This window comes from Monocercomonoides exilis, assembly GCF_001643675.1.
Source record: "Monocercomonoides exilis strain PA203 chromosome Unknown scaffold1-2713096, whole genome shotgun sequence".
NCBI classification, from domain to species: domain Eukaryota; phylum Preaxostyla; order Oxymonadida; family Polymastigidae; genus Monocercomonoides; species Monocercomonoides exilis.
The window spans coordinates 2,446,010-2,461,580 of record NW_027150546.1 but is presented as its reverse complement, the minus strand read 5'-3'; the positions used below and the strand labels follow the sequence as shown (position 1 = coordinate 2,461,580).

The window sequence follows — 15,571 nt, the reverse complement described above, 5'->3', positions numbered from 1 at the left end:
AAAATTTAATATAATACAAATGATCAAATTATCAATTTAAAAACTATTTTCATTCACTGATTGAAAACTGAATGCATAAAAGAAAAATCGTCATTATGATATTTGAGGCATGTTCCAATTGATGCAAATTCAAAATTCTTCTCTTTTGTGTAGAATGACACGAATCAGTTTATGCAAATTTAGATAACTGATTTTTTGTTTGAAAAATGTGAAGTGCAAATTCAAAATCAAAAAATGAGTGTCAAATTGAAGAATTAGATAAAATACAAAAATATCAATTTTTTTAATTGTTGTTTTATTTTATTCAAAATCAAGAAGTTTGAAGCAATTTTTTGTGAAAAAGAAAACTTCTTATCTTTTTTGCTTTTCAAATGTCAAGTGTTTGTATGTGTGCATCCTTTCCAATACAATAAAAAAACAAGTTCTTCTTCAAAGTTCCCCTTTCTTTCTCTCTCTCATTCTTTATCCATCAATTGTCTTTTTTTGTTCTGAAGATGTTCTCTTTATCATTCGGCAATTCACATTCCCACCTGTTTTGTCTGTTGCACAACTTCTCCAAATTCTTCACCACAAAAATTCAAACAAGCCCTTCTGCTCTATTCGTTTCCTGCTTTCTTGCTCCTTCTCAATTCTGCATATTTATCTGTTTGAGTGAAAAATCAATATTATTTTTGTTTTTTAAAAATAAAACACTCATCTGCTTTCCTTTGGGAAATTGTTTCTTTTTTGAAATGTCCTTTGTGCAGACAGAGAAAAACATGTAATGTAGCATTCAACGAACATGTTCTTTCAAAAATACAAAAAGAAAACAAAAAACAGTAATCAAACAAATATTGGTGTTTGGTGAGTGATGTTCAAATATCTCAAAAGCCCATTTTGCAAAACGAAATAATTTTAATAAAAATTCAAATAAATTCAATTGTTTCCCTTGTTTTTCTGTTGCAAAACTTTCTTCAGTCAAAGAAAATTTAAAAAAAAAAATCCATTTTTCCAACAAACAATTATGAAATATTCTTCCTTCTTTGCAGGCCTAGCTTTCTCATTACCACACACAAATAACCCCATCTGCCTCTTCTTCCTTCCTCAACTTTTGTTCCTCTTCTTCCTCCTCCTCTTCTTCTTCTTCTTCTTCTTCTTCTTCTCCATTGCCCTCTTCCATGTGCTGCATAAATCTCGTTTTTTTCTCTCATGAAAAGCCTTCCAATGCAAAATCGTTCAAAGTCAGTGCTTTTCAGACAATTTGAGAATCTGTGCATTTAAAAGATGGATTGCCTTCAAAATGCTCTCGCGCAAATATGTCTTCAAACTAAAAAAAGGGAAATGCGAAAACGAATGGAACAAAATTAATGAAATAATGATTCACACCTTACAGCAAACTCAAAGCGGTTGATGTTCAACTGCTGTTCCAAGCATCGCGTTTGTCAATTCAAAGCTGCCAATGTGTTTCAGCAAGTCCAATGAAAATTGCAATGAAAATGGGAGCATGTTCGAAGAAGAATGATAATCGGAATGTGACTAAATACCGATAAAAATAAATGTCAAAATCATGGAAATCGTTGTGGCATCGCTTGTCAACGCAAAAAAAAAAAAAGATGAATCAACAATTAATGCCAATCCTGGACAAATAAATCGCAGAGCCTTCAAGTGCATGGTCGCTTGCCATTTGATTATTGCTGTGTTTTGTTGAAGAAATCGATATCTTCTCCGCTGTTGGCAACAGTTTGGCTCCGGCTGATGAAAAGGAGCATGCTGCAAAACTCTGTGTTGGATGCTTTGCCTTTCCTCCTGACTTTGTTTGTTCCGGTTGCTGAGAAGAGCAGTCTGAATGAAGATTTGATGAAGAGGCTTCCTTGGGGAAATGTCCTCGTTTCGAATCCTTTTGCTGTTGCATATCCATCGTCTAAAGCTGAATGATGGCTTCTGTCCTGTCTTTTTCCTTGCTGTTGAAAATTCAAGTTTTCATTTGTCGAAACAGTTATCAAAGCATCTATTATGGTTGATTAAATGTTTTGAAAACAAAAATATTTGATTCAATGATTAATCAAATTAATGTAGTGGGGAAATGGATGTTCAGGAGTTTCACTTTTTTTCGTTCAAAACATGAAAAGACAGATTGAAATCTTGATATTGATTCATAAAGTGCAAAGCATGTTATTTCATTTTGTTAATAACATGGAAAGATTTAATTGCATAAAATTCACATCTTAGTCAGAAATTGACAGTATTTGCTTTTTTCACTTTTCATTAATTGCTAAACAAATCTTTTTTTCACTTTCACAAAAGCAAATTACACTCAAATATCAATTCAAAAGCCAGACACTGTCTTTATAAAATTCAAAATAATAATTTTCAAAATTTTTTTCGAAAAAAATTTTGAAAAAAAAGTGGTTAACTGATTTTTTGATGATCTCTTCGAAAAATGGGACAAAATATATGACTTCAGGCATTTTCATTGAAAAATTATGCACTTTTCATTGACTTTTTAAGACTAAAAAACTCAATAAAAATGGGACCATTTTTTGACATTCGTGAAATGTTGGAAAACTTAATGTTTCTTTTTCTACGACGCCTGTTCACGGATATGAAAATCATATTTATTTTGAAATCTGAGAAAGTTTGGTAATGTTATTAGAAAACCAATTTTTTCATGCTTTGTGAATAAAAAGCTTGAAAATCCGTATTTTCCCCCAAATGTTTTGATTTCATAAATGGGTAATTCTTTTTAAAAAATCGGAAATGTTTTATTTTCAAATGAATTAAAATTTTTACATTTTGCATAAATTTTCATTCATATGGGTCATTCTTTTTGAAAAGTCACAAATGTTTAATTTTCATTTTAATCAAAAATTTCATATTTTGCTCAAATTTCTGTTTCAGCTCACAAATCTTCTCAAGAATGTTTGAAATAGCATTGTCAAGAAATAGATTTCATATTAGGAAAGTTTGGTGAATGTTAACCGAAATTTGAGTAAAATATAAAATATTTCATTTATTTGAGAATTAAACATTTGCGACTTTTCAAAAAGAATGACCCATATTGACCAAACTTTATTAGCATGGAATTTATTTCTGGATAATGCTATTTCACACATTCTTAAAAAGATTCGTAAGTGGAAACAGAAATTTGAGCAAAATATGAAGATTTTGACTTATTTGAAGATTAAACATCTGTGACTTTTCAAAAAGAATCACCCAAATTACATCCATTTCTTCTTATATGGGTGTTTATTTTTGAAATCATATATTTTTTCTGTGTGTTGATTTTTTAAGATTGTTGATTATTCGAAAGCAATTTTCATTTCAAAAGAAAAAAAGCATAATAATTGTTTTTCACGCAAATGTTTTCGTTAAATAAAAAATTAAAATGTTTTGAATAAGCCTTTTCTCTCTTCAGTGTTCTTTTATTGTTATTCAAGAGATATTTTTGCACCGAAATTTTTGAATGAAAAAATATTATTTCAAAAATAATCACCCATATTTTTTTCCACGTTTTTTTAATAACTATCTGGTTGAATAAAGATATCATATTATCATTTTGTTGAAGTGACAGCTTTTCAAAATAAACGAAAAAATTAATAACTTCATCATTTCTTATTGTTCACATTTTTCTATTGAGAAATTTGTGAGCAGGAACAGAAATTCGATCAAAATATGCGTGTGAAATAACAAAATATAGTGTAATTTATTGTAATCATTTTTTTCAAGTTTGTGATCAATTGAAAATCATTTTCCATTTTCTCAATATTTCCCATTCAAATGTTTGATCCATGAAACATGAAACAAAAGAAGATGTTGAAGGTGAATAAAAGTTTAAACGGTCTCTTTTGATTTTGCATTCATTTGTAATGTTCATTTTTCTTTATTGGAAGCAAATCATCAAATCAAACTTTTCAATAATATTCGAAATCATCTCTATTCTATCATCCGAACATCATTTTGTTTTCCAAAAAGGTTTGAAATCATATTTTTGGAAATTAAAAAATGAACATAATAAAACATCGAAAGAATTGAAAGGTTTGTTATTTTTTGTTTTTGGAAATAACAAGTTTTTGTGATGAAAGTTATTAATTGAATAATTTTTTGGAGAAAATTAACCAATTTCACAAATATTAATTTTCTCCACTCATTTGTTTTAATTATGATTTCAAAAACAATCACCCATATTTTCATTGGTTGTTATTCACCATTTGTATGTTCTCAATTTAAACTATTTTTAAAAAAATTTTCAAGGATCTTTTTCAAAAAATAAAAAAAAGAATGGAGCTGTTAATATCATCATTACAAAGAAAAACACTTGAATTTGAAACACACAAAAGATTTGTATGGAAATCAACTAAAAAGCTCAATGAAATAATAGTTTCATCAAAATAATTATTTGTTGAATGTTATCTTTTCATTGAAATATTTCATTTTTCTCATTGCTCACTTCCCTAAGTATTTATATTAAAAAAAAAGAAAATAAAAACTTTTCAAACAATTATGAGACAATTGTCTTCAACATCGAAAAATCAATAAATTAAGATATTCATTAGATGAATTTTGAATAGATTTTTTTCATTTAAATAACCAGGTTTATTCAAATGAACTCATGTTTATTCGAATAGTTCGAGTTTATTTGAATAAATCGAGTTCATTTGAGATAGACTGAGTTCATTTGAGTTACGAAAATTAATATAAAAAACAAATATTTTTGATGTATAAAAAATTGATCGCAAAAACACACATATATTATTTGTAAATTAACTATGTTGTTTTGCGAATGATTTTTGTTGTTTTCATCAAAATTTTTTAATGATCGAAATGATCAAAATGTTTATTAAACTGTTTAAATTCTTTTTCACCAACAAACGATTCAAAACATATCAACGTTACATTCGTTGATTATTTAACTTATATGAATGCAATCCACATGTTTTAACAGTTTTGAAAATTGATAAAAAGAAGAATTTCGTGAATTATTTCAAGAATTATATATATTTATATTGAGCAAATAGAACAAATTTGTTTGCACCAATATATACGCAAACAACTAGCATTTATACTAAGATTGGTTCGATAACATTAAAAGACTTGAGAAAATCTTCGGACAATATATGAAATTGATAGAACTTTTTTGAAAATTATAAAAAAATAAAGAAACATGTATTCATTATTTCATTGAATAATGAATAAAGTTCAACCGCTTTTCTCTTTCTATTTGGATGAGCTTCTCACACAAGCATTTCTTGTTTCATCGTTGTCTGCCTGTCTGGAACATGCCTCTTATCGAGCTGCTTATTCAAATTCATCCAAGCCGAAGAAAGCATCCTCATTGCATCGCTTGGCAGCAGTTTGACATGATAAATGTTTCGATGAGCAATATTGAACTGATGCGCAAAAGCGTTGTGGCAGTATTTGCGCAGGCTGAATTTCAAGACGAGTCTCAGAGATTGAATGAAGGCGGCAGTACAACGGTGCAACTGAAATGCTGCACGCTCCATTCACTACTCCAAAATGCTCCATCTGAGCCCTCCATCATCAGCTGCACTGATTGCGAGCCTTGCAGTGTATCTGTGCAAAACACGTCGATCAAGGATTGTGGAAGCAGCGAAAGCGAGAAAGGTGGTGGAATGATCATGAGCCTGAGCGAAGGAGGCTTTTTCGAGTGCCGTTTTTCTGCTGTCTCGGAGTGTTTCTGCTCAGAAAGTGGAAGAGGAGGCGCAATATTCCAGGATTGTTCATCAATCGCGAGCGACAGTCCTTTGCCGTTTCTCTTGGAAAACACAACTTTCATGAACAACAAGGCGCTCACAGGACGAGAGCTGTATGTGAAATGTGCGAATATCAAATCTCAAATCAGCATTGAGCTCTTCCAGCTCGACTTCAGGCCTCCGGTTGTTCGGGAGTTTGCGATGTGGGGATGCACAGCACCCGACTATGCGGACGAGCAAGATCTTATGCTGTTTGTGGTTGTGCATCAAAGCGAGACGATATTTGCATCTTCTTCAGCCTACAATGCCTCTGATTCGCGCCAGTGCCGGGAAATGAGCGAACCTTGCATTTCCTTAAATGTTGCACTACCTCACGTCATTCCATCTGTTTACAGCAATTAACTTATTGATAAATGCATTGTGGTATCTGGCAAAGCAAGTACACATGATATGACGGTCAAATCGCTGGATGCGGAAGGCGCAAGGGTGAGTATTATGCTGAACAGCAGCATTGATAGCAAGGCGAGCAGTCTCATTTCGTGCTCATCGAGAGTCAAAATCGAATTTCTTTCGTTTTTGTTTGGAAGAGTTTTTTCTTCTCTGAACTCCATTTTATTATCACTGACTGATGGCAACTTGTCGATTGCAGACACAATATTTGCTCAAGTAGCTTCTGGTGGAGGATCTGAAATTGAACTGAATTGCTCGATTGTTGAAATGAGTGGTGGAAGATTGACGATTTCTGACTGCACTTTTGCTGGCCTCTGTCTCAGTTCTTCATGCCTGGTGACAAGTCGTGGGGAATATTTCTAATGTGCATTTCTGAATTTCACAGATGTTATTACTGGAGTGCTGATGGATTTCCACGAACTGGCAAAGCTGTCCATGCAGCAGGTGCATGCATCCAATTGCAGCGCTCAGCGATCAGGCCTCGTTCTTCGCAACTGCAAAGACTGCCAGATCCAGAACATTCAGATGAGAGGCACTCCGAGCGGATCAAGCGTGATTGTGTTTTCCTCAGATGGTTCTGGAGGGCATTCAAACATCCAGGGCATTCATTTGGAATTCGATGATGCTCGCATTTCAAGTGAATCGTTGGTTTCTGTTGAATGCCAAGAAACGGATGTTGAGATGAATTTCTTGGCTGTTTCAAACACCGTGTTTGGGGATGGGTGTGCAGTGAGAGTGACATCGAATGCTTCGACATTCCTGCTGAAGCAGTCTTCATTTCAAAACATAACCAGAAATTCCTTTGGTCCGTGCTGTTTGGCCGCTTCATCTTCATCTTTGTTGGTGGAATTAGAGAATTGCACCAACCAAAAATGCATTTCATCCTCAGAAAAGGGGAGAATTGCTGCTTTGACGAATTTATCGGATGTTTGCTTATCTTCATGCGTGTATGATGTAGCAGCAAGCACACAAGAGTTGAGAGCTAACAAAGAACCATTTGAAGATCTATGTGAGTGGAATGGCTCCATGATCGATCTTTCCAATTGTTCAGGAGTAATGAAAAACACCACAACCGCCAATTCATTAAAAGGAGGGTTATCTGTGTCAGGAAGAAGCATATCCGCACAATTTGGATTGTTTGCCAACAACATCCCGAATGCAGCAGGCTATCCATCCATGAGGAACAACATCGTCTGTTCAGACCATGCGCTGCTGAACATTCAGAGTCTGAAAGGCGAAGATGGCTTAAAAGAGAACTCATCACTTTGGGTATTGAGCTTGGGATGCAGTCTCTCTGGAATTACTTCAGAAAGAGCCTCTTCGTTCTTCATTCCGCAGCTTCACTCAGTGAAGTCTCACCAGCAAGGCAACACTCTTGCGATTGATCTTGCATGTTTCTTGCTTCTGCCCTGTTGCTTGGCTCTCCAGGTTGATTCATTCAATGATTCGATTCACAAGCTCAGATATTTCCACTGCATGCACAACTTTTTGAAAATGAAACTTTAATTCTTGTAGTCATTCCAGCATTAATAGTGTGAATGGCTTCTGAAACAACGGAAGAGCCTGTGAGCCTTCTGTAAGAGAGTGCTAGCTCGCATTCTTCAATTGATCCATTCATTCTGAAACACAGAAGAAAACTTCAATCAAAAGGAGATGAAAGAAATGTTGAAGGAGAAAAGGAAGGATAATCATCGATTACATTGGTTGCGAACGTTTTATTTGTTGTGGTATAATTGAATGTGCTTGTTGCACATATCGCAGCAACTATTTGATAAAGAAAACAAAAGAAGAAGCGAAACAATTCATTGAGATTGTGAACGACATCATAAAGATAAATCCGAAGGCAGTCGAAATGATAACGATAATCACATCATTTAATACTCATTTGAGGCAGGTGGAGAAGAATGTAGAGAAGAAAAATATTGAGTTGCTTTGAGAAGTTAACCTTTATATAAAAATTGAATATATCCACTTATCGGAGAAAGCAACAAAGGAGAAAGTTACATTAATTTACGAATTCAACTGTGCGCTTCAGAGATATTGAATTTCTTGGTGGAAGATATCTCCACGAACATCAATAGAAGCAAACTTTTGTTTAAGATACAAAATTATTCGATGATCAAATGAAAAATAAAAAAGTCAAAAGAGAATCGAATAACAAGTATCAACTTCTAAATTTTCGATATTTCAAGCTCGTTTTATCAAACAAAATCATCTTTAAACACATCTGAAAATTTATTTTTGTATAAATAAAATAATAATTTTTTAGGAATTTTTCAATTATTCTGTTGATAAAGTGAAAGATTTAACGAAAAAATTTTATAATTAGTGTTCACCATTTTTTCACAAATTATTTATTTAAGTGTATCGCACTTTATTCAAGTGTCACTTCAACCATTTGAAATAACATGACTTCATTTAAGAAAAATCCAGTTCATTCAAATAAGTTGAATTTATTCAAATAGAAAAAATCTATTCACAATTCATCTATTGGAATACAAATAATCCATTTTGTGTCAAATTTATATACGCCTGGAATAATATTGTTGATTATTCTTTTGTTTCACAAAAAAAACATTGATGAGTTTGTTCTTGTATTCAAAGAATTATGGATAAAATTCCAAAAAACATTTCTTTTAATGAAAGTTTGGGCAATTAAAAAAATTGTTAAAATTACACGTCCAAAGAATAACGAGCTGAGATTCTTTGAACAAAATGAGCAAAGTATTTCAATTAAAAATCCATTTGAATGGATAAAGTTCAACGGGGAACAAAAAATGGAAATCACTTCACTTTCTTCCCTGAATATCAAACAATTCAAAAATGAGATTTTTACCAATTTGTTAATTATAGAGGAAAAAAACGAAATTGTTTTTTTTTTTTGAAAAAAATCTATTTTCTCAAACATGTGAAATGAAAACAAATGAAGCATTCAAACCCAAATGAAATGGAAATGCTTTAAAAAAAAATGAAGATAACAAAAGCACAGTTGCTTCACAGAAGAACATCATAGATTCCTGTGCCAATTGTCAAAAATGTGGCAAAATATCTTACAACAACGCAATAGCGAAATCTGTTGATGCAATCTTCGTATCCCTCTTCCTCTAACATTTCAAGAATCTTTCTTTTCATAACTTTTCGTTTTTTCTCTTCCATTTCTTCATCTCTTTTCTCATCCAATCTTCTCCAAAGATACGCAAAACGCTCCAAAAAATCACGAAAAATACCTTGATACAACGTTTTCCGCCAAAGTTCCTTCAAAACGGCATCAATTGCTCCGCTTTTCAGCAATAAATCATAGCCCTCTATTCTTCTTGTAAAACAATAAAAGCAATAAAAGCAATGATCGCCAATTTGATTGCACCATTCATTTGTTGCTCGAAATACCCCCGTAACGCATTTCATAAGCCCTAAAATGTCTTCATTCCACGATTCACAACAACTGAATAGATCGTCAGATATGCAGAGCCATCTTATGAGAATATATCCTTCGTTCGCTTCTGGTTCACTCTCTTCTTTTTCCTCCTCGCTTTCTCCCTCATATTCCTCAAATGATATCAGCTCGTCCATTTCCCTTATCGCTTCTTTAACAAGTCGAAGTTCATTCACAATCAAATCTTCCATTTCTCTGTAATCGCAGTGAAATCTGTTGACCAAAAACTTCCAAGCCGACTGATAGGCAAGGCGAGTGAGATTGTGATGCTCTTGATGATATTGGATGATTTCTTTGATTTCATCCAAGAAAAGTTCTTTTTTCAGTTCCTTTTGAAAAAAAGAGGGAAAAAATCAATAACTTCATAAATTAAATAGAAATGTTCACACGCCATATCCAAATTCACTCAAAGCCAGTAAAATTATTTCCACTTCTTTTCGTGTTTCTTTGCTTTCCTCTTTCTTCAAGGCAACTTTTAGAAGGAAAGGCACGCAAATTGAATCCACTTCTGATGAATAAGAGTTATTTAACATTAAAAAGCATTCGCAAAGATCAACAAGAAGCTTTTCGTTTTTCTCTTCTTTTTTCTCATTTTCATCAACTATCATCTTTATAAATCTTTTGTTCAGACCAGAATGATGAAAACGATTTCCCCATATGTTTTTCAACGCTTTATAATATCCCAAGTTTTTCAGCAAAAGAATTGCATTATCCAAACACAATTTCTTTTCTTCAAACATAGTTTCCATTTTGTTGTATAGCATTTCATAAAGAGGGAGTTTTTGTTCTCCCTCGGTTAATTCATCCAGCTTTTCAATTGCTTTTTCAATTTCATGTTTTTGCGCTTCCGCATCACAATGTTCCGTTCTTAAAAGTGTTCCTTTAAGAAATAAAAAAAAAATAAAATAAGAACAATCGTGAAAATTACAATTGTTGAAACGCTTACAAACCATAAAGCATTTATGCGATAGCTTTCTCCTTTATATTTGAAAAGTCGTTTCATTCAGATTAAGCAAGTTATCATCATTCAAATATCAAGTAAGTATGTCAAAAAAAGAAAGAACAAAACAGATATGCACATGAATAAATAGATAACAATTTCATAGAAAAATCAGAACTTAAAAACCGTTTGTTTATAGAAAAATTTGGCGAGGATTTTTCAAAAAAATGAACAATAAATCCGAATTCAAAAGAATTATGGCAAACATTGAAAAGTGGAGTTGATAAAATGTTACCTTTCAACAAATCAAAGAATTTTGATTGAAAGTTTTATGCAATATCGGATGAACAATTTCTGCATGGATTCATGTTCCCTTTACAGTGATGTTCAAATTAGTGATTATGAGATAGAAATATTTGCAATATATTGGTCGAAGCGAATGAAAAAACAAGAAATAATGAAAACAGATCGTCCAGTTTTCGCATCTGTATTTATCTTTTAATCAAAAAGATAATTTTAACTTCCACGTCTTTTTTACCAAATAATCTGGCAAATAACAAGTTTGGAGAATGTCTCCCTATCCGGTTGATATCAGAGCTCGAACAACTGGTGCGGACGGAAAGGAAGCAGGGTGAAGAGATTGGTTGGGAATTGGATGAAGTCAATTCTTGATTCAATCAGAAGGAATTGAAAAAACATTCAAATCTCTCTTTATTCAGAAGGTTCAGAAACCTTCTCAAATGGAGATGAAAAGACTTTTGGAAATGGATGATTGGCAAATATGTTACAGAAACGATTGAAAAAGGATGGAATGATGAATTTATTATTGAAGAAAACGAGCATTTCAAATGAGATAAAAATTGAATGACAAACAAATCATCCGGTTTGCTATTAACTTTTGAAACAAATTTGATAGAACGCAGTGAGCAGGATTTGCTCCGAAATAATGAGTTTGATCTTAAATTATGGGTGGTTTGAGTGAAAAACTTCGCCCTCCCAAATGACGTGGAAAAAAAAGGGCGAGATGAAAAAACAAAACAATAGCATTAAAATTTAATAATAATAAAATAAAATAATGCATTGTCCGCTTCACTTCACCACCGACTTCGCCTTTGCCATGGTCTCGAAGACCAGAGGGCAGGGGGCATACCCCTCGGAGCTCCCTCCTGCAGGCTGTGCAGGGATCCGGTGAGGCGAAAATTAAAAACGGAGCAGAAAGAAAAACCACTCTCGCTTTCGCGAGGCGTGGAAAAGAAAACTGCATGTTATGCGCTCTGCCTCCCGCTCTTCTGCTGCATCAGCAGAGCAACCCCAATCATCACACACTGCATATTTAATATTCAATTCTTCTCTGTAAAAACAATACTAATCTTGTAAAGGAGTAGGATCATGCTTGAACTTTTTATTTGTTTCCATGTTTCTCAAAAAAGGTTCTAGGTGCACATTAATATCTTCGGGCGGTTGATCTTTTCCTCTATCCTTTTATATCTCGCCCTTTTTCTCGTCATATTCCTCCAAATATGTTTCTCTATTACGCACCCAGCCGCTCTGAGTCTCTCCATCCGCGTTAGTATTATTTCGGAGCAAATCCTGCTCACTGCGTTCTATCAATTCGCAATAGAGCGAATATACGAACGCAAGGAGCAGGTTTGCTCCTCAATAATGAGTCTTGAAATCCCTCGTTCTCCTCTCTCCTCTGATCTTAAACCCTCATGCCTAGCACCTTGCCGTGCGGCGGATGACCAGAGGGACTGCGGATGAAGGTGCGGCCTCAATCCCTACTCCCTCCCCCTCTTGCGCTGTTTTCGGGGGGTTCTCGATCGAGTCTTCTGTACTTGAGCGGGCATGACAATTTGTCCTATGCTTCTCTCTCCGCGTTTCCTCCGATCGGTCTCGAGTTTCTTCTGCGAGGCAGGTTGTCTGCCCTCCGCCAGCTCCATGATGCTGCGGGGAATTATGGATGGTGTCTCATCACCCCTGGTGGGTTGTGTTATATCGTCCTCATGATGCGAACTCTTCTCTCGAGTCGACCCTCGTCTCTTCGAATTCTTTCTCTTGCTCGTCTCCGCTTCTCCCCCAGATTGTGATGTTTCTTCCGGATACTCCTTTGTTTCAGATTCTGTATTCTCATTTGAAATTTCTTTTCCTTTGCTGTCCTTCTCCGACTTTCCTCCCTTCTCTGCCAGGGGTACTGGGCCACCGATTGTCTCCAGGATCCATCTCGTGTCCTGAACTGGTAACACGGTGTAATACTCCTGGGCTACTCTAGAGCCTGGCGCCCATCTCGCGTACGCATTGATTGCTTTCCAATCTGCATCTTGTTGTCTTGCTAAGTGTGTTATCACAGCGTGTCTTATCGAGTACGCGGTAAATGTGTCGGGTATTCCGTTCTCTCTCAGGACAGCCACTAATTCTTCTTTAATCCTCTGCAAGTTTGCAGGTTGCCTCCCCCTGAGATCGAACCACACATGTTCGTCTCTAAAGGTTGTCTTTATATAATCCATCCAGCGTTGGAGCGCTACAACCGCATCGATACGTGGGTTTGGATGCTTATTTATAATAACCTTAACAGTCTCTCCCCCTGATGTTTTTGTTTGTACTTGTGTCTGGACTAAATCATCTCTAAGTATCGTTATCCCTCTTCTCATTCTCTCCAGCTCTGCTGGTCTTAACGCACCAAATATCATGGTTAAAATGAGAGCCCTCCTTTGGAGAGTCTGTGGGTCTTTCATATCGTGAGTGGCTTCTGCCCACTTCGTGATGATTGTCAAGTCCCACATCGATTTGTATCGTTTGCCTCTTCTTGGTTTCTCCCCCACATAGGTCTTTAGAAATGTCTCTATGTCTTTCACGTCAACCTTAGTCTCTCTGAAGAGGTTAATAGAATCCAGCACCTTCCGTACTGTCTGATTTATCACTCCACTTGAGAGGTTTGTATTCGAAAGTGTTTCGATGAACTCTGCCATAATCCATTTAGCATCTTTCGTTGTGAGGGGGTCAGTGTCATCCATGCTCTCTCTATCTAGAAATTGCTTGAATCTTCGCAGGGCTCTCCACGTATCTCTCTCACTCTTCTGATTTCTAAGTATTGCTGCTGCTATGTCTTTTGCTCCAACGTGTTCTCCCCATGTTAAGAAGAGGTCTCTCCCCTGAATATTCTCTTCTCCAGTATAACGCTTATTACCTCTCCTGGGGGTAATTTCCAGCCTTCCCTTCTCATCTTCGTTCCCGGTGTCATGCACTCCTGAAAGGTCCCCAGGGTCTTTGTCAAATGCCCAGGCTGCAGTAGCGGGGTCCAGGTCTGCCCCCGCCAGGCTGGCAGAATCAGAATCGTCAGATTCCTCTGAGCTTCGTTCATCTTCTCTTTCATCACTCGCCCAATGTTTCTCAGGAACGGGTGGACTAGCACTATGTCGTCTTCTGGTGTTCCTTCCTCTCTCTTCCTTCTCATGGAGGATAGTCTCCAAGTACTTCCGCAGGGCACCGGCGCAATCTGTTCTGAAATTGTATCTAGTGTTCTCGGTGCGATTGACTGTAATATCTCTGCGACTTTCTCCCCCTTCAGTGCATAGTCCGGCTTCTTCGCCATCCGGCTGAGTGCATCTGCTTCCGTGTTCTGCTCTCCCGGGAGATGTTCCGTCTGTATTGTTAAGTTCAGGCTGTTCAGTTTCTTCTCCAATGCTCTCAGTGTTGGGATGAGCGATGGCGCTCCCCTTTTCTTCTGGATTGTCCATCTCGTGGACATGTTGTCTGTCTTCAGACGAATATGATCTATCTTCTGTTCTTTCAGCCATGCTCCTTTCCTTTCCAAAGTCCTCAACACTGCTCTGGACTCCTTCTCGTTTATCGCTAATGCGCTCTCCTGGAGGGTCCAACTCCCGTGGACATATATCTTCTCCTCTTTGTTCTCTGTTGGTATTGTTAATACTGCACCCCATCCCAGCTCCGAAGCGTCCGTTGTTAGCTCTGCTGGTCTGTTCCTTCTCCTCAGACTCCTTGGTCTGTTCTCTCGCAGAGTTTTCCTCCAATGTGTTAATTCTCCTAACATCATTGGGTTGGGTATCACTGTCCCGTTCCAGCCTCCGCGGGCTATTGCCTGTCTCAGCACGTATTGCATGCGCTTCATCCACAAGCTCGCTGGTGGGTGTTGTAACCTCACAAAATTCAGCCTCCCGAGGAGTGCTGCTAAGTCCCTCGTCTTTTGTCTCCTCCTCTTCTTTGCATGTGCTATCCACTTTCGCACATCCTCCAGGAGCAGCACTCTCTTCCTCTCTTGGAGCGTCACTTCCATCTTCTCTGAATTCCAACTCCATCCCAAAAACTCCACGCTCCTTGCGGGTTCTAGCTTCAGCTTCTCCTCCGACAGTATCCAGCCCAGATTTCTCAGGAACTGGGCTATCTCCTGTGAGATCGATCTCAATGCATCCCTGTCTGGGTGCATGAGGAGGATGTCGTCCAGATATATCACCAGCTTCACCTTCCAATGTTCTCTGATATATGACGCTGCCCGTCTCATTATCTTCGTGAATACTCTGGGCGCGTCCTTTGCTCCAAATGGCATCCCCACGTAAGTGTAGCATTGCTTTTGGAAGCTGAAGCACAGAAAGGGACTGAACTGCTCGTCCACTTTGACATGTTGATAAGCACTCGATATGTCGAGCGTGGTCATCCAATCGTTCTCCTCCAGGAGTTCCACAACTGTCTCCTAGGAATCCATCTTGAAGTGTTTCCCTAGCACTTCCTCGTTTAAAATTCTGCAATCCAGAATCTTCCTCCACTTTCCGTTCTTCTTCCGGACCATAAATGTCGGGTTGAACCACTTTACCTCCGACTCCTGTATGGGTTTCACCACTCCTTCTTTCACTTCCTCCTCTAAGAGGGATAAATAATTGTTTGTCATCTCTGTTGTTCCCCGAAATTCTTGTCTGTGTTTTCTCTCCTCGAGTGAGATTGGGGATTGGGGACTCATCCATCGTGCTTTTATACCACGGCTCACTAATTTGTCTCCCCCAATCTTCCTCCACTCGTTCAGCCTGTTCACCAGTCTCCCAGGAAGTG

The 15,571-nt window shown here is 36.6% G+C and overlaps 3 protein-coding genes across 3 annotated transcripts; 2 read left to right on the top strand and 1 right to left on the bottom strand.

The window, feature by feature from the left end:
- Window positions 1-5,351: 5,351 nt before the first annotated feature.
- Window positions 5,352-6,092, top strand: MONOS_16007 (uncharacterized protein; the record flags this gene model as incomplete). Its single annotated transcript, XM_067868915.1, has 1 exon — window positions 5,352-6,092. One exon carries the CDS (start codon window positions 5,352-5,354, stop codon window positions 6,090-6,092), a length of 741 nt encoding a protein of 246 aa, XP_067736601.1.
- Window positions 6,093-6,140: 48 nt separating this feature from the next.
- MONOS_16008 (uncharacterized protein) lies at window positions 6,141-7,646 on the top strand (the record flags this gene model as incomplete). The annotated part of the gene is made up of 2 exons (XM_067868916.1): window positions 6,141-6,456; window positions 6,526-7,646. The coding sequence occupies 2 exons, from the start codon at window positions 6,141-6,143 to the stop codon at window positions 7,644-7,646; spliced, it is 1,437 nt and encodes a 478-aa protein (XP_067736600.1).
- A 1,365-nt stretch (window positions 7,647-9,011) lies between these two features.
- Window positions 9,012-9,764, bottom strand: MONOS_16009 (uncharacterized protein; the record flags this gene model as incomplete). The annotated part of the gene is made up of 1 exon (XM_067868917.1): window positions 9,012-9,764. One exon carries the CDS (start codon window positions 9,762-9,764, stop codon window positions 9,135-9,137), a length of 630 nt encoding a protein of 209 aa, XP_067736599.1. The 3' UTR covers window positions 9,012-9,134.
- Window positions 9,765-15,571: the final 5,807 nt, after the last annotated feature.